At 47.3% G+C, this 25,349-nt stretch overlaps 1 protein-coding gene across 2 annotated transcripts; it reads left to right on the top strand.

Moving 5' to 3' along the window:
* The first annotated feature begins 1,508 nt into the window (after positions 1 to 1,508).
* On the top strand, positions 1,509 to 9,052 carry FAM110C (family with sequence similarity 110 member C). Of its 2 annotated transcripts, none has more exons than XM_011231862.3 (2): positions 1,509 to 2,720; positions 5,865 to 9,052. In XM_011231862.3, the coding sequence occupies exon 1, from the start codon at positions 1,723 to 1,725 to the stop codon at positions 2,686 to 2,688; it is 966 nt and encodes a 321-aa protein (XP_011230164.2). In that variant the 5' UTR covers positions 1,509 to 1,722; the 3' UTR covers positions 2,689 to 2,720; positions 5,865 to 9,052. The 2 variants fall into 2 exon arrangements, with proteins under 2 accessions (XP_011230164.2, XP_034515878.1); XM_034659987.1 differs by having other exon boundaries at positions 6,450 to 9,052.
* Positions 9,053 to 25,349: the final 16,297 nt, after the last annotated feature.

Genomic DNA, 25,349 nt, shown 5'->3' on the forward strand with positions numbered 1-25,349 from the left:
GGGCCCCAGGCTTAGGAGTTCTCGTAGAACTGCTGTAATTGCACAGGAAGAAGTACAAATTAGACAAGGTAGCCACTTTTTTTTTTTTTCCCTCTGACTGACAAGAGACCATGCTGCTTGAGGGGAGAAAAGGCTAGACTTTGGGCTCTCATCAGCTGTGGGAAACGTGTCCAACCCAGCACCCTGCCCTCTCTAAATCTCTCCCTTACTCTATGCTTCCCCTCCACCCCCTTATCTAATGGATCAGTCTTCTTTTCCTGTGACTATAACATTTCCCCAGTATGCTATCTGGGTAGTCTGGTTCTCAGAAGACCTGGTTTCTTGTTGGGCTTCTATCCCTGACTATGGGATTTAGCCTCACAGGGACTAAAGGTCTAAAGACCCATTTGGCACAATCTATCTGCAGTTCTCTGATCATCAGGGGATGGTGGTCGGTCGGTGCTGCAACTGCTGACTCACCACCAGCCCCTTCTGGTGCCCACTAGCACTCAGGAGATGAAACAAAATCTACCCCAGACCTTAAGACCCTCCTGTTCGCCATCCACAGGCTGCTGTGCTGCACTCAACCACAACTTTGAAAGGTCAGTATATCTTGGAGTTGGCTTTTAAGAGTCCATTTAACGTAAAATGGACATTTCACTCCTCCAGCAAATATTTTGTCCTTTGTCCAGCTTTTGGAAATAATGGAATTTTGGAAATATTTTCTCTTATACTTTTAGCATTCCTAAGCTGATCCACTGCCCTGGTGAACGGTTCCCCGTTGCCTTGGTTACAGTAAAAACAGCAGTCATTCTGGGTTTTTGGTCAGTTTTTTTCCAACTCCCTCGAGCCTCGCCTCTGCCACCAGCCTGCTCTTCCCATGAGTCTCCGCACTTGGTGGTATCATCTGGTCTGACCCATGGCTGGCCAGTGACTCAATCCAGGTCCCTGCTGTGTCCCCAGATTCTTTTTACTTGACACACAGCCTAAATCTGCGGTGCGATGCGTCTTCTTTGCTTTTATACCCGTTTCCTTTCTGGTAAGAGGACGTGCTCAGGAGGAGACCGTAGAAAATTAAGCAAAGTCAAAAGTTTCGAAACACGCAGAGGTCACTTTAAGAATTTAAAGGACGTAGGGCACCAACCCAGGGGTGGGGACAGCCGGGTCCCTCTGCCCTACCCCACTCCGGAACTACCAGCGTCCAGCGGTGACCCAAGGCAGGGAGGAGGCGGCTGATAACCTGGGGCTGAACGAACTCAGCTGTTCCCGGCGCCTCCGCCCTGGGGAGCAGCCTGGGCTTTCCCGCGCGGGAGAGAGCCCCTCCCGGTTGCGCAGCCCACTAGGCGCGACCCGCCCCGCGCTCCTCCCGGCGATTGGTTGCGCGGCCGCGAAGTGCTGGGGGCGGACCCTGGCGTACCTAACCTGCGGGAGGTGAGAGGCGGGGCTCGGCGGAAGGTGAGGGCTGGAGCCCGACAAGGGGCGGTGCTGAACCCGGAGCTGTGCCGGGAAGGAGGTGAGGACTGGCGGGGAGGAGCCGGGGTGCGGGGGTAGAGGGGGGTGCTAGGGCCAGTCGCCAATAGGTGCGGACTCGGACTCGGGTTTGCCCAGACTCTGGACCTGGGCCGACTGGCGCTTGGGCGCCATTCCCCGCCCCGCGCGGACTTCGGAATTGACCAAAGACGCACAGGAACTGCCGGCGGAGCGCATTTCCACGGGGCGCGGAGCACCAGTCGAGCCCCGAGGATGCGTGCCCTGTCAGCCCTGGACGCGCCCCAGAACGAGCGACTGCTGACCCGGGACCCCGAGACCCCCAGGGTCCGGGACGCAGCGGTGCCAGCACGCAGGAGCGCGGTGGAGAGGCTGGCGGCCGACCGCTCCAAGTACGTGCGGGGCCCGCCTGCAGCCGGCCCGGGCCCCGCTCCGGAGGGCAGCAACCCCGGGACGAGAGAAGGGACTGAGGGCCATCCTCGGCCTCCAGCTCGCGTCCCCGGTGCCGTGGCGCGCAGGGCCATAGCTCGGAAGCCGCTGAGGCCTGACTCGCTGGTCATCTATAGGCAGAAATGCGACTTCGTTCGGGGACAGGGCGCCGACAGCTCCAGGGGGGGCCTGGTGAAGAAGCTCTTCCAGGGGCCTGGCAAGGACAAGACGTCTGTGCCCCCGGAGACGTCCCGGGTGGGAGAGGAGGTCAGGGCCAGGCGCGAGGAGGCTGTCCTGACCAAGCCTGGCTCTACAGCAGCCCCTGCGGCCCCCGGCGTTTCCGCGCCCCCGGAGCGCCCAGCGCCCTTTGGGACGCCCACTGGAGTCCCGGCTGCGCCCCGGGGCCCTGAGCTGCGAGGGACACGGCGCGGGGGGCTGCAGCGATCGCAGTCAGACCTCAGCTCCCGCTACTCTGCGTCCTTGACCGAATTTGACACCTTCTTCCAGTTCTGCGGCCTGGAACCTGAGGTGGTGGAAGCTCTCGGGAGGGAGAACTTCTCCGCGGGATCGGACCGCGTCACACTCAAGGTCCGCAGCGTGAGCGTCGCCACCTCCGACAGCGGCTTCTCCCGGCACAGCGGTGGTGAAGAGGGGCTGCAGGAGGAAGAACTGACCGAGCAGGTGCCCAGCACCACCTCGGTCATCGAGAGGAACGCCCGCATCATCAAGTGGCTGTACACCTGTAAGAAAGCCAAGGAGAAGCCCGGCCAGGAGCTGCAGGGCCCCGCATGACCGCTCGCGCTCTGGGGAGACTTGGACCCCAGGTATGCATCCGGGAAGCCTGGGAGGGGTGTCTTTATGCGTGCGTGTCTGTGAGGGCTTGGTGGGTGTGGCTGAGTTGGATGGATCAAGTCCACTAGTGTTGCAAGGGACCCTAGATAATAAGACACAGAGGCTCATTCGTCCAAGGGACCACAGCTAAAGAGCAGAACGACTGCCAATCCAGGTCCCCTGCAGGTCCAGCACCCTTTCTTTTGAGTGTTTTGCTTCTAACTGCCCGGAGATGTAATTCTGGTAAGAGGAGCAGTCAGAGTTATAAAATGTTCAGTCAGAGAGCAGTTTGCACCCCTGCTGTTATTTCCTGCATTGAAATTAACCTGAGAGCCCCGAGGGTCTGTGTGAATTGACCTGTGGGCATCCTGAGGTTGGATCAGAGCTTACTGTACACCTGTAGCCCTAGTTTGGGACTGCCAATCCCTCTCCAACAGAAGGGAAAGCTCTGAGCTTGTTCCTGGAGGCCTTCATCAAACCTTGAAGAGAGGGAGAACTTCTTTACAGGATCTTATCAGTTTGGCATTCATACATTTGCACAAATCTCCATGTGGCTAAATTTTTTTGAGTTGTCTTGAGAGCTTTCTAAGGAGAGCCTTAGTTCACAAGAAGGAGCATCAGTTTGTTGAACTGGGGCTGGACTCAGTTATAACTGGTGTTTTAGAACTCTGCACTGTTGTGATTCTATAGTTTATTTACCTCTTATGATCATACTGGAGATAAATTTCTTCCCTTTGGACACCAGTGGCACAGGGTTGATCTCAAGTTCTTTTTCACTGAGGACTAAGGAATGTTTATCCTTAGTGACCTCTTCTCTTTCTTCCAAGAACATGTGGTGAGGGCATTTTGGGGGTAGTGAAGGGAGAAGAGATGATACCTTTTTCTGGTTCTCCTTAGAAACCAAGAATTTGAAGACTGCACCATAATTTTTTCTCTTACTCTTCAATGACAACTTGCTATAGATTAAAACAAAATTCATGAGATGGAAGTATTTTGTCTGCCCTTGATATAAACTGATCGGAAACCCAGTATCAGTCTTCAGAGTGGTGGGGAGGCTGCTACAAGACGTGATTGTACACAGCTCACCTGTTTGAGGACTGAACAAAGGCCTGACTTCCTTACGTAGCCATGGCCTAAGCACAGACTTGAAAATTAACAAGGAGAAATAGATTGGTTTCAGAAGAATCATGACTAAAGTTTTTCCGTATAATTTATTGAATATTATCGTATTTTTCACCAGCCTTAGAATCTATATAGGCAGTAAACACTTAAATTAAAAATAACAACACATTAGCTTGTACTTTCACAAATTGTCTTTTGAAACTGTGGTGTGTACATTCCCCCCAAGCTACCAAGAAAACCTTGGTGTCACGGAGGAAAGTCATGGAGACTGGCATGGTTCCAGAGGGACATGGTCTAGTAGACAGAGCACTAAAGTGGGGGGCTCCGGAGATGTCTTCCATTAGTAATCACTCCTCCACCTTAGTGTCCCATTGTCCGTAAAATGAAGGCAGATAGGCAGATCGTTTTCAACCTCTATTCTTTTTGATTCTGTATAGTTACTAATCTGTATATCTGTTTTATGATTGGAACATGGAAAAGGGAAACAGAAAACCATTATCTATTGGAGTATGTAAACAGTAAACTTAAAAATAAGTTCCCTTCAGGTTGCCAGCTCTGTGCTGTATTTTGTGCACAAAGGGCAGGTAGAATTGGTGGTATAAATAGTGTGGAGATAACAAGATGATGCACAGACAAAACAAAATAAAACCTGATAACATAAATGTCAGCACTGTCCCCTCTGATCCCTTCAGACCCGATGCACCCTCCTGTCCAGGCTCCCATGCCAAAGCAGTGACCTGCAAGGGAGTTTAAGATTCCCTCTAGGAAGTAAACTACTGAAGCCCCTTTTAGGTTTGAGCCTATGAAAAATGTAAGAAGTTGGGTTAGCTTGTGAGAACACTCACTTTTATGGCAAAAAAAAGTAGTTGAGGCAAGAGAAAAAGTGACAGAAGGTTTAGGAAACTGCGAGTGTGAATCTATGCAGGAGAGCGGAGGTTTTCCCTCTCGCTTAATCCTGCTGGTTCCAGTGGAAGACAGTGTCATCTGCCTCCTGAGCTGTTTGTTTTTGCTCAGAGAAGGAAGATGGCTGTGACCCAGAGTCGGCCTGCTGTTCTGTGTGTCATCGCCGGTCACCAGCACTGTAAAGATTTGCTTCACAGATTTGCTCCCCTAAAACCATAGTTTGCCTCATTGAAATTCATTGCAGGAGACCAAAAGGCTGGCTGCTTATGTGGTCATGGAGGAAGTGAGTTCCCTGGGCTCTGTCCAGCTCAATGGGACTGTGCAAAGTCTGTGCACAACTTCCGAGGAATCACCAGCAAAGAGAGGCAGGACCCAAAGCACAGAGCGTAGCAGCCATTACCTCCCTTGGAGAGGGTCATCTAGGAGCTTGAACAAAAAGACAGCTGACCTGTCCTCACAGGGTTCCTTGTCTGAGATTAATTTCATAACTTCTGGAAGCAAGAATGCAAGCTAGTAGTTTTTCTTTAGTTTATCACGATATTTGTGTCAGAATCCATATAGATTCATTTTAGGATTTCATGAAAAATTCAGAAAATCTGAGATGAACGAAGGTGTTCTTTCCAAGTGGGGAGGAAAACGAATGTATTTTATATAGAGGCCTTTTTCCCTTTGGTAAATAGAGATGAAGTAAAATAAAAATATCCCAACCAGAATTAAATAAGTTCAAACTCATGTAAAGTAAAAATGCTTGCTTTTCAAAGTCGAGACTATCAGAGCTGGAAAACAGCTTATAGACGCTGTGTGCCATCCCACTGCGGATCCGCGAGCAGCAGTTCTGCCTGGGAGACTGGGGCCCTCTGTGTCCCAGTGTGTGATGCGTGAACTCTGTTCTTCATCCGCTGGTGCTGGTGATCTTCTGTCCGTTGGTTCATTACGACAGCAGGCTGCCCAGAGTTAGGGTCTCTCTGGTTGTCTGTCCTTCCCATAGAATATAGAAGTTATTGATGTTAGTGTTGTTGTAAAAGAATGCTAACTTGTTCTTTGGGCTAATTAGGGATGAATGGTGTTCAATTTCAAGGCAAAAAGCTCAGATATTCTCACATTTCTCTTAGATACAAGACGGAGCACCTGTAGAAACCCGCTGTACCTGCCGGGAAAGAACCATGCCTCACCCTTTGCAAAGATGCCACAGGGGGATAGGACAGTGTGCGACGCTCCTCTCTTTCTGCTCCTCTGTTTCTGACTGGCTGAGAAGCTCTGCAGTCAGTCTGAGAGTGGATTTTAGGTGGACAAGGGGCTGGAGGGACTGGAAGGTCACTCTTCTCTGTCTTCAGGCCAGCCCCTGGGCCTTTCAGAGATTTATGTGGAAAAGGGTGGAATCTGTTTGCCTTCACATGTTTATTTGGACCGCCTGCCTTGTTTTCAGTTGGTTGTCCAACTCTGTGACAGTTAGCACTGGCCTTACCGACATTGAAAAGACTGTCTCATGAGTGATTGGAGGCAAACAGAAGAGTCAGAAGTCCAGAGAAAGGCCTCAGGGAGATACCTAATTGTTCTGCCATGGAAACCAGACGATGGCTGTCTTTACTAAGGCTACCAACTTCTTTTCAAACTTTAAAATGCAGAAAATATCACAAAACCAAAGACTGTGAGGATCGGGCCGTGTGTTCATTCACTGCTTTTTCCTTACTCCTCAGGAAGCAAGGCTTCCAGACTGTGGGGGCTCCTCAAAGTGTGTCCTGGATGACTGGGGACCCCAGGGCCATCCTCAGTGCCCCAGGAATTGTCCAGTGCACCCAGGTGACCACACGATTGCTGTTTTCCCCGAAATAAAGCACCCCATTGAAGAAGCAGACGTCATTCAGAAGGTTTGAAATGCTATGGAGAAGAGGGGGAACTTGGAACTTGGAAATTAGCTGAGCTGCAGCTGTTAAGACAAGTGAAACTCTGGGAGGTATTTTCCTGTTTGAGGTGGATCTGTTCTTGCTTCTAGACAGCAGCAGAGGAGGGGAAGCTGCTTGGAAATATTTTCAGGGACATCTGTTTGACTGCCTTGGTGACAAAGAGGTACGATGATGTATTTTAATATCTAAATTGATTTTAAAAAGGAAAAAGACAAAGAGTATGAAAACCATTGGTCTGGACTGTTTGGACCCAATAACATCAAAGTCCTGTAATCTCGAGAAGGCATGTCCTACTTTAACGGTGCGTCCAACAAAGAGCAAACACACAGTCTCACACTGACGCCTCCGTTTCTGAGCATCGCTGCCAATTGAACTGCAGAAAGGGCTTTTAAAATCACTTGAGGGCTACAAAGTCATTTCAGTAATGCCACTCTTGTTGGGTTGTAGACGTGTGGACGTGCCGGTGACAGAGAAGTTAGAGTTGATACCACTAAAAATGCCCCGTTTTGGGGTGCTGGCAGGAGACTCAGGAGCTCTCTTCCCTCACAAGCATGGCAGCATGCTTCCTTTGCACCCTGTAGAGCACGCCTCCGGGGGGCTCTGGTTCCCGAGCGCCCAGAGCAGAGCCCCAGTTGCACAGAACACACCCTGCCCATTTGTCTGATTCCCACCTCCATGGATCTCGCAGTCATCCCAGACTTGACCCCAGCTCAGCCTTTCCTACAGAGGGTGTGGGCAGCCGGCAGACTTCAGGATAGAACGCCGTGAGCAGGGGGTTACCGTGACCCTCACCCACTCCTGACACTCAGACTGCGTGGATTCAGATTCAAAGCCTTGGGAGAGAAATTCTATATCGATGGTGATTATCCAAAGAAAAGTTGTAACCCAGTTGACTCTTTCAAAGCTTGTTGTGTTTTAACAAAACACATCTCCTCAGGAACAAAATTATTATGGAGAAGAGTATGGAGGGGAGAAAAATGGGTTTCTGAGTGGTAGAACATTTTATGAACCAATCCATTTTGATATGTTCATGTACTTGTTTAATGTTGGGTTCTATTTTTGTAACTTTTACTGTGAGAGTAGGTCCTTGAGCTACTTAATATTTATTTTTACGGTTATTGGTCTTCAGGTAGTTTTCCTTAACATCATATAGTTTTAGTTTTTATCAGTGTCATTTTAAGTCATTTTCTCCCGGGTTATGTTGTTTCGTCGGATGTCCCTTCTGACTGTAAGCATAGTACTTACTACTCTATAAAGCGCTCGGTACCATAGTGATTTGTTTTCACTAAGTCCCACATACGCAGTTTTAGAGCCTCTGTTGGCCCATGAATGTTCCTGTCTCATCGTAGACTCTAACAGATTCATGCTTTAAGAATTTTCCCCCAATTGTTCCTCTCAAAATGCTGCTATTTTTCTGTTTAATGGATTGAAGTTAGTTTAAAAGGTAATGTCAAAGATGAGAGGAGTTTTTTTTTTTTTAAAGGCTCTTTACATATACCCAGTTCCCTTATTTACAGGTATTGCATTAATTGTACATGTCAGTGCTTTAGGTAAAACTGTTTCGTGCCTTCCTACTGTCAGAAGAGGATGAACTAGAACCTCGATCATATTTACCTTAGATCAGAATGGTGCAGACCCATAATCCATATAATAGATAAAAATATATAAACAGACTGCTTGCGTTTAAAAGCACCAAGGTCTTCCAGAAGCAGCTGTCCTTCATGGGAGGTACAGGGAAGAATTCAGCTGGAGTGAATTCAGAAGTTCTCAGAGATGGGTGTGAAGAAGAGGGACAGGGTGTCCTCGGGCTCCAACAGGAGCCAGTGATGCCCCCTCAGTGTCAGGTCCCAAGTGTGCGGGTGGAGGTAAGAAGTCCTTTCTTGATCCTGAATTACCCCAATTTGCTGAGTGACTTTGAGAAAATCAAACTTTGAAGCTTAGTCTGAAAACAAAAGCTTGTAACTGTTTTTCACAGGGATAGCATAGTTACTGCTGTGAAATAGTTTCATTTGTTCATGAAAGAGTAGCACATAAAATAATATTATTAAACACAATGAAAAGAAATAATTATTGATAAAGCAAGAAAAATAGCTTGACAGTATCTATTTCACTAATATATGGGTACACATTAGCAGTGCCTCTGACTGAGAGGTGTTTGTGTTACTGTAAAGTTTCCTCGCCATATATATGTGTGTGTGTGTGTATATATATATATATATATTAAACTACTGGTCACTGACACTGAAATAAAAAGAAGGCTTTATTAAACATTGCCCTTTTCAGTAGGTTCAAAGTTCAGTTACGGTTACGGTTGGTGATACCATAAAACATCAGGCCTGGGCAATTGTTATAGTGGTTTTGTAAACAGAGTTTTTTCTACACACTCCCTGCAACTAGAGTGCAATATTATGTATTCTGTATTAAAGAAATAAAGTATTTTTTCTCATTTATTACTGGCTATGAATCTGTGCAGTGTAAAGACATCGAAGCCACAGTGTGTGTATTGTAATCAGTCACGTCTCCTGTTGTCTCCCTTTCTCCCTAATGTCAGATTATCAGCAGAAATGAGGAAGCATTGTAGGCAAGTCAGATATAGGCAAGTCAGAGGGCATGGAAGTCTGGCTCTTCCTGCAGACGGAATGAAGTCAAAACAGTCTTAAATATTTAGCACACCGTTTCTCTTTGTTTCATCAGTCTTTTGCTTAAAAATATTTTTCATCCATCTTTATTAATATCCATATTGGAAAATGGGCACAAAGATAAATAAGAAAGCACAGTTTATAACCTTTCATGTTAGTTAATTCATTAGAGTTTGAAGAGTTTGAAGGCAAACTCTATGAACACCAAGTTTGCTCTCAGCATGTGCTTGGACTGGAGAGGTAGGAGGAAGGCAGGAAGGGCAGCTTGATCCTTAAATCACTGCCCTGACTGAGCCAGACTGGCTTCCTTTTCAGTCCTGGGTGGCTTTTGCCCAAACCTATGCCGGCAGCTAAAGACAGGCATTCTTTGGAGAAGAAATGTCTGCATTTCCACGAAGACAATGGACAACCCCCCCAGGCATCGTAGGAGCTGTCTTAGGTAGCTGTTAGAAACGGGACAGATAACACTCAGCAACTATCATGTCCTTCCTTCAGGTAAACTTGAGTTCTTACCTGTCAGTTACCCTTTGCAAAAATTCAGCAAAACAGAAGCAACGAAGAGAGGTGTTTAAACTTTGCCTGCATTTCACTAATGAAATAGATTTATATAATATTTGAATGTTCCAGATTGGAAACATTGAACAATAAGGAAATGAGTTGTCAACCAAGAACTTATTCTGGCCATGGAAGTATCAGGGAGCAGCTGATGGGGAAAAAATCCAGACACACCAGAAAACGTGTTCTTACCCAATGATACTTTCCTCATGATGTCTGCTACAGTACCCAAATTCTTCAATTGATTGTCACCTTCATGTTATCTCCTTGAAAATGGTCATAAAATTAGAATTCTGTCTGAAGGGGAGAATGTATTAGACCATTAATAACCATTCATCTTTTGGTCAAAATAGAATATTAATTTCCTTAGGGAGTGATAACCTGAACCATAGGAACAGAAATGGAAATACCTGGATTTGGGCTTCAATGTAGCCTGATATAGTTAGTTTTTAGCTTAAGTAGGACTCTTAGCTACAAATGCCAGAACAGGACACCACATTGCCAAGTAACCCCATGTCCTGCTGTCCACCTGGTGGTATGGAAACCTCTCTGCTCCTGAGCAATGTTGACCAGTCATCAAGGACAGCCTATGATGACAACAAGCAATTCACTCACGTGCATTTACTGAGGAGCCAAATACTGCATGAAGCACTGGGGAGTACCCAAGCTCCCTGCCGTGATGGGCTGACATTCTCGTAGGGGGTCAGATATTCCAAAAGGATGGATAGATGAATAGATAGGTAGATACATAGATAAAATATATGATAGATAAACAGGCAGATGACAAAGACGGACGGCACACTGAAGGAAGGGAAGGAGACAGGGAGGGAAGACAGGAAAGAAAGGAAATAGATATACTGAGGGGTGCTATGATCCTAATTTATAAATTTCAGTATGACCTTTTTGATTTATGGTTTCTATTTGGTGGCCAGACTGTCTGAACCACAAATGGAACTCAAAAGTCTAAATCATATTAAAAGAATCAAGCGGGGCGCCTGGGTGGGCACAGCGGTTAAGCATCTGCCTTCGACTCAGGGCGTGATCCCAGCGTTGTGGGATCGAGCCCCACATCAGGCTCCTCTGCTGTGGGCCTGCTTCTTCCTCTCCCACTCCCCCTGCTTGTGTTCCCTCTCTAGCTGGCTGTCTCTATCTCTGTCAAATAAATAAATAAAATCTTTAAAAAATAAATAAAAGAATCAAGCAAGAGAGAAGGGAAACATGCAAATTGTAAATGACACCCCCCCCCCAAGAGTTTTATTTTAATTCCCAGAGGCCCTTCACCTTGGATGACTACTGGCAAGTCTTACCCGACCTATCATTACAGCTTAACGCTTTGAAATCTAAAGTGATAAAAAGCAGAACACATTACAGGTGGGACTTAAGGGCTTGGTCTATCCACTCAGAAGTTTGTTGGTAAGGGACTGCAAGCCTTCTCTTGGCTTTGAGAGGAAATCCAGTTTTCAAACAGAGAGACAGAATACAGAAAGGTGACACAGCAAATAAGCAGTGACTCTTGCAGGTCAGGGCAGGCCAATTCCGGAGAAGTGGCAGTGTTTCTTCTGAGTGTTCTCCGAAGCTGCCTCTGGGGCCGTCCTTGGAGGTAAACAGAGGCTGGGCAGAGCCAGGCTGACACCATCAGCACTTAAGGATTGTGTTCCCTTCATAACCTGTGTGGCAAGTCAGGACTGAGGCATCCACAGCTCAGAAAGGGAGCATGTCCAAGGTGCCCAAGGGCACTCTCACACTTTCCCTTGGAGGTGTGTGTGTGTGGGGGGGTGCCAACAAGAGAAGGTTCATGCGGGCTTCTGCTGAGATGGGCACAGACCACTCGGTCAGGAGCATAGTCGGTGAAGGCTGGAAGGAATGTTAGGGATCACATGGTTCTACCCTCCCAGCTTCCTGGGGGACCTCAAGATCCACGCTCACATAGCTGCCTGGTGCACCCAGAAGGTGGACCCCTCCTCATCTGTCCAGGGTTCATTCTGAGCCCTGCCTGAGGTAGGTGAATGTTAGTAAGGTGATTATCACTGGTCCTGTTTCCCTCTCTTTCTCGTGTTAACACTGAGTTCATGTCCTGGGAAGCTTTCAGTCTGCGGTAACCTGGGAAGGTAGGACACCCTAAGACAGGGAGCCTTGACTAACCCAATTCTGGATGCCAAGTTCTTCATTTCACTTTAACTTCCACCCTGAGGACATAGAGGTCAGATTAGGGCAGCTTAGGGTGTTTCCTGCATCGTGGGAAGATGATGTGTTTGGGACTGGGGAGGGCCAGAGGTTTCTCTCATAGGAAGGAAGCATGGAGCCCAGTTTTATCCCTGCACCTGGGAGGACATGGCTCTATGGGAAGAAGCTTATCACCTCAGATGAGGGGGGAAGCCAGCACTTCCCGGGCACCTTCAGTAGCAGGGATGGGACTGAGTGCTTTAATGTGGTTGTTCCAGGCAACCCTCACAATGATCTATGGTGGTCATCACTTCACGTAGGATGTAGCCGAGAAGTGGAGAGGGTTAGTACCAGCCTGGGTCGAGAACTAATAGGTTGGAGAAGTGAGAGTCTGAACTCGAATGTGCCTGGCTCTAATGTGTGTGCACCAGGCTGTTTTTAAGAGGTAAATGCCAACCAGAATGTTTAAAAGATTTCATCATTCCTCAAAGGCATGGACTGATTCAACAGGTCAAAACCTAAGCAGGATTCTGACACAGATGCCACTCCCAAATTACCTGAATGCCCAGATTACCATCTGCTGAATGACTCAGGTGAGGTAGGGTTGCCTCAAGGGAGAAAACGCGGCCCCCACATTCCAGATTGCAGTGTGCAGACGGTCACATTACAGGAAATGCTCTCATGGTCTAATTTATGTTGATGGTTCTATGGAAGATGACATGTGTTTTAGAAAGAGGACTGTGAAGAAAATTGGAGGAAAGCAAACAAGCGATGTCAGGAGAGCTCAGACCAGCGCTGATCAGGCCGTCGCAGAGGCTGACCCGCTGAACAGGATGGCAGCCACTTGCTGTCTCGAAGATCCCACTGCAGAGAGTTGCGAATCCAAACGCATGTGCACCAGAGAATTCTGAGGCTGGATAAGAAGTTCAAGACCTTCTAGATCACTGCAGAGAAGTCCGGCAGAACTGTGATTATTTCGGTAGCTAAGCATTGACTTGTAGGTAAATGGAAAATGACTACAGTTTTAAAAAGCAGAGGGACTCCTTTAAATTTACTTTGAAGTACTAGAAAATTTGTCACATCTTTGGGTGATTTTTTTTTCAGCAGTAGTAAAAGAAAAGGCTAAGATATGCACATTCAAAACATCAACTTGCAGCCTCTTGAGTACATTTCCAGGCCATACAAATATTACTCTTTTCCAGGTGAGAAGTAAAAGTGAGTCAAGTGTCATGCTCCCTCCATGCAGAGACAGGTGAAGGCAGCATGACTCATGTTTCCTGCTGGCTCAGGGCTGGGCTGAGAGAGAAGCTGTGACTTGAAGTTAGCAGGAAGTTGTTGCCTGCTCTGCTAACATCACTCAGGATTGCTCACCTAAGGCCACCCTGGCCATAGGATGTATTCATGTGGTCAGCATCATAAACCCGCAGTGGTCCAGAGTGTCAGGACCCCTGTCAGAGAGCTACAGAGCTTTCTCCAAGGAAGAATGCATTCTAACAAAAATGCATCTGCCCACACAGTACAGTGGGTGCCCATTGAAATAGAGGCTTGTAGAAGCCAAGTGCCTTAGGAGCACAGAGTTGCCCTGTGGTCAGAGCTGATGGACTTGGAGCAGATAAACTTCTTTCCATTTCCTGTCCATTAAAAGGTGACTGTGAAGATCAGATGGTAGAGAGTGTATTTAAAGGCACTTAGCATGTAGGAATCACCCAATCATGGTAGCTGTTATTATTCTGACCGTATCAGTCCCCTGAGATTTCATACATGTCTGTCATTCACTGATGTGTCTAAAGTGTGTGTAAACCAGTTTATATTGTCAAGCTATGACAATTCATACTTTTTCTTTTTTGGAGGCCTCCAGCTTTCACAGCTCTAAAAGGTGGATTTGCTGGTCAGCTCTATCACATCCTAGATAGAGACTGCTTTCAGCAGCCGAAGAGTCAGTGGTGTCGAGAAAGTCCCCTCACTACCATGGTTCAGCAAAGTGAGGGTAGAATTTCAAAACAGGAAACACAGAAGGAAACAACCCCCCTTTTTTGTTGTTTCCAGCTGGAGAAAGCACCCGAATGGCGCTCAGGAATTCTGGAGAAGGGTTGCAAAACTTGCTCACAGGTGTACTTAAAAATCTAGACGTCACGAATGGTATTATTGGCAAAGTAACAATATCTCCTACTTGTTTAGAAGCTTCAAGTTGATAGGTTTCTCATTTGATCTTTACAGACATCTTTGAGGTAGTCAGGGAATGTATTACCACAGCTTCTGTTTTGTAGAGGAAATCAAGAGTCAAAGTACCTGTCCAACATCACACTGCCATTTAGTGATATAACTGAACTGGGGTGGTTGGAGGAGGACGAAAGAATCCATTGGCTTCACTAAATTGTCAGGTTCTCCCTGAGGCTCATTTAAGTTTAATGGAAGCAGCTCTGTTTTGTGTCTTGACTGTTGGGTTTTCCTACAGCTTTCTGTCTAAAATCCCTATATCTTTCTCATGAGATTCCCCACTAATTACTTTGTCCAGTCCAATGAGAGACCCAAATAAATTTTTAAATTCATCCTATTGCATAAAACCTGTTGTATGTTGAGTGCAAAGTGTGTATGTGTGTGTGCGTTCCATTTTGGCATGACCTCCTGACTGCTCTGAGTGGTCTCACATGCACACAGCAGCTTGTGTGTCAGACTCACAAAAAGCTCTTTGCTGTTAATGGAAGGAACACTGATGCCGAGTTATTGGAAGCCTAGATTACCCTCACATTTGCAGAGAGTGTGTTACAAGGTTCTCATATACACTGTCATCTTGTTTGAAAGGTCACTATCCCATGGCATAAGTAGTGTAGAAATGGTCATACCTGTTTTCAGACGGACTCAGAAAAGAGACCAACTTGCTGAATGTTGCCAGATTACTGCTTCCTATCCTCTGATTCCGTCCTACAGTCTTTGTAACCAAAATTCTCGGGTGCTTATCTGATTTTTCATTTGTTTTGTTTTTCTAGTGCTTCATAATAGGCCATTTTCTATATTCATAATTTTTAGACATAAATATCATAAAATGCCTAATATTGCATGAGAGCTTACAGCCTGAAACCCAACGCTTCATAGTTAGGTGAAAAGTTTATTCCTACTCCAACATCCCTTCATTTCTGATCAGAGAGCTTTTCCTGTTTACAGTAAGTTAGAACACTTGAGTATAAAAACTGTTCAAAGACATTGTTACTAATTAGAAGATTTCAAGTCATCTTCCATTCCCTGGCTCCCTGGCTAATTTGGAAGACCCCCTACTTTGTAAGATATGCATCCCCCCTGGACAAAACCCCTAGGCAAAGGTAGAGGGAGTGGAGCATTCCAGGCGTCCAGCTGGACCTCAGTGCTGTGCTGTATGTATTCTGGTTTTAAGGTTAGATTCAGACTCTCCTGGGATGTGAAGGAGTGGACATGGTACCTATGCTTGAGAGGGGACTCCTTTCCTACACAAATCGGTCCCCGTTGTCCATCTGGGATAAAGGGTTAAAGCACAGATTTAAGCTCAGGAGATGCAAAGGATGACACAGACGAGAGGATGAGATGGGAGGGCCTTCAAGATCAACTGTGTCCACCCCTCAGTCTGCAGATAAGCAACCTGAGGCCCACAGTTATCCCTGGTGACAGGCAGTAAGTGCCACCCATGCCTCTTGGGTCCACTCCCAGGGTATTGTCATGAGCCGCTCCCTGCTTTTCCTCCTCATCAGAAACATCCTGGAATCAATGATTTAGAAGTCTTTCAGTAACTTAATGAAAACTTCACATTTCAGAACAAAACAATTTATCTTTGGGGCCTAGAGCAACAAAATTCTGTAAGTATTCATTAAGAAACAGAAGGGGGGATTGTCCAAAAGAAACTGCAGTTAGCGTTTGCAGAGAGCTAGTTCCGGGTTAATGTGTAACTTGCTGGGTCCCTGTGTCTTTCCAAAGGTGACACTGCAGGGTTGAGTGTGTGGTCTTACTCACCTTTGCAGCACTGGAATGGTCTCTTTCTTGCTCCCTGCCCCAGCTCTCTGCAGGGTTGGCCTCCCCCGAGCCCCGCCTCCCCGATCTTCAGCGAACCCATCACCCAATGTCAGCACCTTGGCCTCTTTCTCGGCAGCTTGGAACATGTCCAAGTCTTTTCCTGCATGAAATGACCTTCCCTGGACCACATACCTCTTGCTGATGACCCCCCTCTTAATAAGGTAATGACTGAGAGAGGAAAACAGTTGAGGAAGGACATCCAGGTGGAGGAAACAGCATATACGAAAATCCTGTGATGGAAAGAGTTGGGTCTGCTAAAATGTGAGAGTTTACTGTGACCAGAGTGCAGGGGGTGACAGGGAGATTGGGGGGAAGATGGCTGCAGAAAAGTAGAGAGAGGATGTGAGGGCCATCTGGCTGCAACATCTGTCACCCATGATCACCAGAGTTGATTCCGCTGATCTGGCTGGCTAGGCGGGTGTCCCTTTCCTCCCTCAGCTCTCCACCTGAGTCCTGTCTGAAGCTCCATGCTGTTCCAAACGGAGACCTTCCGCACTCTCCGGTCAGGTGCAGATGCATAGCTGGACTCCCCTGTTAGAATATTCAAACACCCTCTCAAGGTCCATTTGTAGGAGGACATGGGTTAGTCAAGCTTCCATGACTCTAGACATGTCCAAATGACGCGCTGCAGGTGCAGTCGGCCTCCCCCCACCACCGAGAAAAGGCGAGAGTCAGATTATAAGGTACTGTAGTCTTCAGACCCGGTAAGCAGCATAGATTTTTTTTTTTTCTTAAATGCAGTGGGGAAACAGTTTATAATTCTAAGGAGGAGCCAGCAAAGAAGATGGAGGAGCCATCAGAAGGCAGGCAGAAAGCCAAGAGGATAGATGTTTTGTTTTCTTTTTTTTCCTTGAGGGGAGGGGTGCTTAATAAAGTTAGGACTACCAGTATCAGGTTTGACAAGCTAGTGCCCACTAAGATACATTAAGAAAGACTCTTAATATGTTATTGGAGTTTGATTTTGGTGTTATTTTGGAAAGAAGGAAAACAGACCGGAATGGTTTGGGAATGTGGGAGATGGAGAACCAGGGACAAGTTGTGCTCGGAGGAAGGCAGGTGATGCCTGGTAAGAGGGAGGTGGGGTGAGGGTAGGCCCGCCATGGTAGGTGGTAGAGACAGGCCCTGGTTACCACTGATGGGTAACCTGGTAGAGAAGAAGGTGCTTGAGACAAGGTGACGAACAGGACAGGGCCCTCAGAGGGTGTGCAGGACAGAACCAGAACACAGGGGAGACACAGACGTCCATGGAGGCCCCGCCATGCTCCTGTCCGATGTAAAGCAGTGGCTGCTATGTAAACTCATGGCTGCCACCTTCACTAAGCCCGCTGGGGCCATCATTTCCAAGACATTCTCTGTGGTCAGCTGTAATAACCCGACTAGCAATGTGTTGGCACTCCCAGACTTCTTTCCCTAGCTCATTTTCGTTTATGTTTTCCATCTTATTTGTACCATATGAAAATGTTTATGTTGAAATGAGAGATGCCTAATCATAATGGAAGTGAAGAGTCCTGTTGTGTATTCTTGCTACAGTGACAGAGAAATATTTACTTTTATCAAAGGCATAGCATGACCAAAAATTTAGACACTGTCTCAGTGAATCATGGAGCATTAGAACCAGACAGGACCTTAAGGATTCTCTAGCCTAATGCCCGCATTGTACAGATGGGGACACTGAGGACTAAAGAAATCACAGAAATTCCCTGAGGTTAAACTTCCCAAGGCAAGGAGGGAGTCAGTGGCAGAGCAAGAACTTACAACTGGGAGACAAGATTTTCAGCTCAGTGCATTTTTTATTACACCAGTTTGTTTAGTTGAGACAGATCTTACAAGTGAGTCCCCACCAGCCCACTTATAGTACAGCCTAAGGAAAGCAGGTGCCTTCTCATGTCGTAGTAGCCTTCCTAAACACTATTCACCTCTCCCCACTGCCCCGTAAAGTTTCAGATGAAGATTCCTGCCTTAGCTCCTTGGCCATGTGCAGGGATTTACTTGGTCCTGTCCCTTCTCTGAAGGACCGCTGGTAAGAAGGTTACCCACTGCGCCAGGGAGCCCCTGGGGCAGAACCAGCTGGATACACAGGGTAGGGCCTGGGTGGAAAGTTGGGTCAGAAACAAACCTAGAGATGTGATGTGAGGCCAGACCCCTGAGGTCAAAGGAAGGTAGAACAAAGTGGTTATGTCCTCTAAGTAACGAGGCCCAGAGCCTTGGTAAGATGAGAAGTTGGGCTGGGAAGGACAACCAAAAACAACAAACAAACAAACAAACTTCTGAACATAATCCCAGGCCTAAATGGTAGATAGTCCCAAGGCTGAGGTCCTCCTGGCAGGGCTGCCAATCAAATAGTCCCTGTGAACCATGCTTGGGTATGTTCATTGAAAACGTTCATGGCTGACGGAGTCAGTGGATTCTGTACAGAGAGTGGCCGGGAGACCAGCAGCCTCACCCTGACCCCTCACAGGTAGAAGTCCATTCAGGTCCTGCCCAGGCCCACAGACGATAAAGAGCAGAGGTGCCCCCATGAGTCTAGCTCCACTACAAAGGACTATTCATCCCGAGGGCAGAGAAGAAGGGGAGAAATGGCTTATATCCAGCATCAAATTACCGGAAAGGACACTGTGTCCATAAAGTGAGAACCACTGCCACCTGGTTCTTCTCGAGGAACAGGATGCAAGCAATAATCTTTCTAATTATTTCCTGAATCTTTGCCATACTACAGGCTCATGATTCTGCTTCCTTGGGGATATCCTAACACCAATCACGGGAGCACTACATTCTATAAAATCAATAAAAATTCACTGAACAGTAGGTGAGCTGCTCTGGAACCCAGGAATAGTCTCCTAAGGACAGTAGATACCTGGTTTACATCTAGGTCGTCAAAATAAACCTCTGAATAGCCTGAGGGAAATGTGATGTCGAAAAGAGATGGGAAGAAGAAGGCAGGTGACCTAAGCTGGGCCCAACTGCAGTTCAATGTGGGAGAGCCCAAGTCTCTAAGTCTCTCCTATGAGACAACCTTTCTAACCGAGACCGCGATGCTATCAGGACCACTTCCTTGTCATAGAGGCCGCCTCAGAGAGGTCCCCCTCCTTCCTCAGGGATTCCAATTCAGCACATGCTTTCCTGCAAGAAACTATCCAGTCACTTAAAATTATATTTTGAACAGCCAGTCATAGGAAAAAGGGCATACATAGACTAACACGCATCTTTAAATATAGTATTTTAATTTGGGTTTACAAAAATGTACATTTGTTTGCTAATCCTTCAGTGGAAGTCCTCTTCAAATTCTGCATTTTCTTTCTTGCATATGCCACACCCACGATGCCTCGTCTGTGAATTCCAGTTGAGATTTATAAGGTAGAACAAGGAATTAAAGACACCTGCTTGGTAATGTGAGTGCACACCCTTCCATTTCTCCCCAGTTGACAACTGTTATTCACCCTCTTATCCCTCTTATAATTCAGCAGCATCTCACCTTGATCTAGTTTTACAAAACTCTAAACTCAGTTTTCCGTGAGATAGCAATGCCACTTCCACTTTTATCTTTAATTGATTCGTAGCATCTTGGGGGCGCCTGGGTGGCACAGTCATTAAGCGTCTGCCTTCGGCTCAGGGCATGATCCTGGCATTCCGGGATTGAGTCTCACATCGGGCTCCTCTGCTGGGAGCCTGCTTCTTCCTCTCCCACTCCCCTGCTGTGTTCCCTCTCTCGCTGGGCTGGCTGTCTCTCTGTCGCATAAATAAATAAAATCTTTAAAAAAAAAGAATAGAATAGTAGCATCTTTAATTACATTGTGTAGGTATAAAACATCTGGCATAAACAAGCACAAGAACAAACTCTTGGCCTTTGGTGAACATACGCCTCGCCTCACGTGTCAGCTGAAGCATACCCGTGATGGGAGAGCTGCCCCCAAGCCCGAGAGAGCGTGCGCTGCAGGCGTCCTGCGGTTACCATGGGGGTGGAGGACACCCTCTGATCTGAAAGTCTATTCAATAGGGCAGTTAGGGGCCCTCATCGTGGGCCCCATCTTTCTGTGGTGTCCTGGCGTTGATTCTGCTGAGCAGCTCATGACATTCTTAATCATGTTTGGGAATAAAAAATATTAGCCGATGGCATTCGGAACTGAAGCATGTACCGAGAGGCATGCGGAGATTTAATCTGGCTTTGTGGCCAGATGCATCTGCTAACAGAAGAAGCTTCTATGGAAGTGAAGGCCTAGGGCACCAACAGCCCGCACAGGTCAGCGGTCTGTGATCAGGCACCAGCCCTTGACTACCTGGCCAGGGGCAAAAGGAGAACAGGAACAAAGCCCGAGTGCAGTTCCAAAGAGGTAGTGAGGCTGAGACGTCCATCCATACAGGTAGACTGAAGGTCAGGCTGAGGGCTGCCAGAGGTCAGGGGACACATTGGGCTTTGGGTGGAGGACAAAATACAGAGGCGACATGCAGATCCAGATTTCATGCTTCACCCTTTGGGAGATTGTGGTGTTACGCCTTGAGTTCAGATGGGAGCTCCTTGGAAATATCATAATAATATGATATTACACAGAAACTTTAATGGATTCTTTATCCACCAGTGTATTGTATCCTATCTCCATGGTTGAAACTAGAGAAACAGAAAGACTGCCTGCTGATCGGAGAAAGTAAAGTTCACTGTCCCTCAAACTGGATTTATTATTAACAGTCCAGCGTACACGGAGGGTGCACACACTACTGAATTTTTTAAATTGAGCTGAAGGGGCTCCCGAAGATCCAGTGTCTGTGTGAACTGGAACACTGGGATGAACAGAGCCCCTGAGCTGCCTTCCTGGCTTCAGGGTACGTGATTGCTGCAACACCTCCCCTCATGCCTCCGGTACAGACGCGGCCTCCACTACTTTCGATAGGTTCACGCGCAATCCTTCTGTGCCCAAAAGGTAGGTAGTTGAAATTTGGGTTGTTGTGTTAATATTCACTTACCTAAATAATAATATGCATGCTATTGTTATTGCTGTAGCACAAAAATTTACTGTAGACGCAGAAATCCACCAGTGCAAAAACAGCTGTCGCAAGTCGGGCCATTTGTGAGGTGACTCTACAGGCAGCTTGTTCATAACCAACTCTCCTCTCCGATGTAAAGTAAAGGCTGGTTGTTTTGCATGTTTGGTTGGCTGGTTTTTTTGGTTTAACACTCGTGATTGTTAAAAAGAAAGTAAACATATGGTAAAAAGAACACTCTGTTTATTTTTGGATTGACATTTCAAATACATATTTCTATATCCAGATGCCAATTTAAGAGTATTCTAAGAAGCATCAAAAATATAATTTTGAAAGTGAAAAAGAACTAGACTACACGACACAAAAATTAACTTACTATCATTTTATCATAAATGTAAGATTCTAAAGTGAAAAATGTAAGATTCCACCCAGTGAAGTCATGCAATGCAGCCAGTGATGAGACATCAGGATGGATGGTACAAAGTAGAGTTTCACTGAGAACATGACACACACGTTTAAGTGACAGAATAGTATGTAATTAAACATACAGATATACTACGGAAGTGAAGGGAAAAGTAAGCAACGGGGTCAAAAAGAGGAATGGGAGTTCCGAGCAGCAGGCTGGAGTAGTCGGGGCTCGGGGGTGTCTCGTGGAGGAAGTGACCAGGAGACCGGTCACTGGTTACCACGGTGCAGGACCAGGGTACGCGCTCTGCCTGACCCGCGGACCGCAGGGGCCTTGGGGGCGTTCTAGCTCCAGACCATCTCCAGACTGCAAATCGGCCTGAGCTTAGCCTCTGTGGCCTGTGTTCTTTGCCCCTGGGGGTGGTGGCTCTTTCTCTGCTGCTTGTTTTGTTTTCCTCTGAGCTGCACTATTTTGTGTGGTACTTTTAATTGACACAAATTCTTTCTGAAAATAAGTGGAATAGAAGTCATACTTGTTTCCTAAGTAGATCTGAACATACTCAGTAATAACAGCCTTTTCCCGGGCCCCCTGGGCCTTCATGTGCTTGCCCTAAGACCAACTCCTCGAATTTAAAAAACATATTATACTTTAAACATTTTCAAAGAATTAGTTTGGTTTTTTAAAAACTCAACAATGTCACACTTCTAATCATCCATTAAATAATCTGTAAACCCTGAATGAGCAAGGTTTAACAGAATGAAGGAAGAATTTTGGCTTTGGGGTGGGGTTTGCGCTCATGTTTACTCACTGGTGCCCCCGCGTGGCCACTCTTCAGATAGCAGTTGGCCGAATGTGTTAACAATGTAGCAGATTGAAGGGAGAATGAGATACAATGAGGTTGGTCCCTGGATTCCCTAGCTCCTAAATACCATCGTATAATTTATAAGCCATATTCTAAATCAACGTATATGTTAGCTAGACATTCGGGTTATGGCAGGGTCAAGTTGCATACATTAATTATGTACAGCATTTTGTATGTGAATCATACCTGTATAAATTTAATAATAGGTACATTTTTATTACTTCTAATACCCCTCCTTGTACTTGGTATTCCAATGAGCAGTGCATTACAATGTTGCCTGCATTTTATCCGTGTATTGATGAAGCTTTGGGTATGGAAAATGTGGAGAATGTTTCCACAAATGTACACTAGCACATCCAAATAATTATTAATAAAATTTTATTTTTGACAACACAATAGGAAGTATCCTCCTGTGATTCTTATTTTAAACCAGGGGAGGGGGCCCTCTTTTGGTACTGGTAATGAGTACCATAGTCCTTCCTAGGGAACCTTATCAGATTCTACCGGGAACTTGGTCTTTGTTATTGTGGAAGAATCAGGAGTGGACAAATTATTTGTCTCCTGTTTCATTTTCCATGAACATTTCCACAATATTTGGTTTTACACCTCTACTATTGTGAAATCATCCCAAATTTGGCACCGGCTGGCCCTTCTCTGCCAAGGGTATGTTTGAGCCAAGAAAAATGCAGCTTCTGGGTGACTGGGAGACTCTAGGATCAGAATGCTGTCAATAGGCAGTTTCTGTGATCTTAGATTGTGAACCACCTCTTGACACCCAGACAAAATAGATTTCAGATTTATAAACTTCAGATAGAAATTTTGTGTCCATGATGACAACTGAAGAATATATGTGATCCCTAAACCTCCTCAGGGCACGTCCAACTGTCCTCCCAGTGCTGACCATCCTTCTCGGACCTGCTGTCATCCTGGATCCTCTCCACCTCCTCCTCAAACAATTCTGAATGTTCCCAGGAACAGGGTGGCAGGAGGGGAGTCTCAGGAGGGGCTTCCCAGATCCTGTGCCCCAGAGGAAGCTGTGACAGTAGCTACAGGGCATTGTATCATGAAGACTGGGACCAAGGATCCCATCCATCTCCTTGGGCATTAGTGTTGGTGCATAGCCTGCTCTCTCCACCACTGCTGTGATGAAAATTCCTGAAAATACACCTGTGAAAAACCAAGCGAGAGTTTCCAGGGGTGGGTCTGAGGACTNTAGCCTGCTCTCTCCACCACTGCTGTGATGAACATTCCTGAAAATACATCTGTGAAAAACCGAGCGAGAGTTTCCAGGGGTGAGTCTGAGGACGAGCGTGCTAGGTGATGGGTGCACCTGTGACCTGGGATGGGCGCTGCTCACTCTCCTCCTGGACAGGGATGCCCGTCACCCTTCTCTCCAGGGGACCTGTGGGGGACATTCTCCCCAGGGCTGCTGGTCCCCGGACCAGATAGCTGTTAGTCGGAACGTGACCGGTGCTTCCTCCACAGGGTTTCCTTTGCCGGAGCCCTTCCCTGGGAGCTCTCACATCTCTGACACATACTCCCTGCATGCCTATTCTCCCCCCTTGGACTTGCATGTGTTTGGTCACTGTCCCTGTGGAACCCAGTGACTTGGAGCACGGTTTGGACCAGAGGCAGGGGAAACCTTTCTCTGGCCTTGGGTTGTGAGCAATGCTTTTGCCCTTTGTGGTGTGCCTACTAGCATTCTGCATTTCCCTGGTTTCTGTGTGGGTCCAGGAAGAGCCGAGCTGTTTCCTGTCTGAGGTCAGGCCGTGGTGTCCCAGCAGGAACAGGGGTCTCGGCCCTGAGATTGTGCCCATAATTCCTAAAGTGGTCTCTATGATCATGTCTGATCTGCAATCCATCAGGGATTTCAGTATCGAATAAGGGAAATGCTGTGTCAAATAAACACAGAAAAAAAGGAGTCCCCTTTGAAAATAGGTGGGCAGACACGAAGGTACCTATTGTGTGATTCTACTTACAGAAACATCTGGAACAGGTAAAGAGACAGAGAGAGCAGCTTAGGGGTTTTGAGGGTGTGGCCTGGGGGAGAAATGGGCAGGGAGGGCTTCTGGTTCAGGGACTCCTTTGGGGAAGGGGATATTCCACAGCAATGTGTTCTGGTGGGGTGGCACAACATTGTGAATATACTTAATATGCATGACGTGTTCAATTGCAAACAAGTAATTTTATTTAAAGCAAATAATAAACAGTATAGAGAACATGAAAAATTAAAGTAACAGTCAACATGTACCAGAGAGAAAGAACATAGGCGGAGGANAAAAATAAAGTAAGAGTCAATATGTACCAGAGAGAAAGAACATAGGGGGAGGGGATGAAACATGCCGGTGGGACTTCGGCTTCCGGTGAAGGAACTAAGGGTAATTGCACAAGCAGCCCTCCCTGCAGGGCTGTGGGCTCTGGATGCGGCTCTGGGAGCCCTGCAAGAGCAGGAGTAGGGGCAGGGGTTGGGATAGGGGCAGGGACAGGAGCAGGGACAGGTGCAAGAGCAGGGACAGGGACAGGAGCAAGGGGAGGGACAGGGTCAGCAGCAGTGGCAGGTGCAGGATCCAAGGCAGGAGCTGGGTGAGGGGCAAGAACAGGAGCACAGGCAGGGTCAGGGGGAAGGGGCAGGAGTTCTGGCAGGGGAGGGGGCAGGATCTGGGGCAGCAGCTGGGNCTGGGGCAGGAGCTGGGTCTGGGGCAGGAGCTGGGGCAGGAGCTGGGGCAGGAGCTGGGTCCGGGGCAAGAACAGGAGCACAGGCAGGGGCAGGGGAAGGGTCAGGGTCTCTGGCAGGGGAAGGGGCAGGAGCTGGGGCAGGAGCTGGGTCTGGGGAAGGAGCAGGGTCTGGGGCAGGAGCTGTGTCCAGGTCAGGAACAGCAGCACAGGCAGGGGCAAGGGAAGGGACAGGGTCTCTGGCCAGGGTAGAGGAAGGGGCAGGAGCAGGAGCAGGGGCAAGAGCCGGATGATAGGAACAGGAGCCCAGGAAGGGGCCAGGGCAGTGGCTCTGGCAGGCACAGGGGCAGGAACAGGAGCACAGGCAGGCTCTCTGTGGGCAG

Source organism: Ailuropoda melanoleuca, chromosome 4, assembly GCF_002007445.2.
Source record: "Ailuropoda melanoleuca isolate Jingjing chromosome 4, ASM200744v2, whole genome shotgun sequence".
Lineage (NCBI taxonomy): Eukaryota > Metazoa > Chordata > Mammalia > Carnivora > Ursidae > Ailuropoda > Ailuropoda melanoleuca.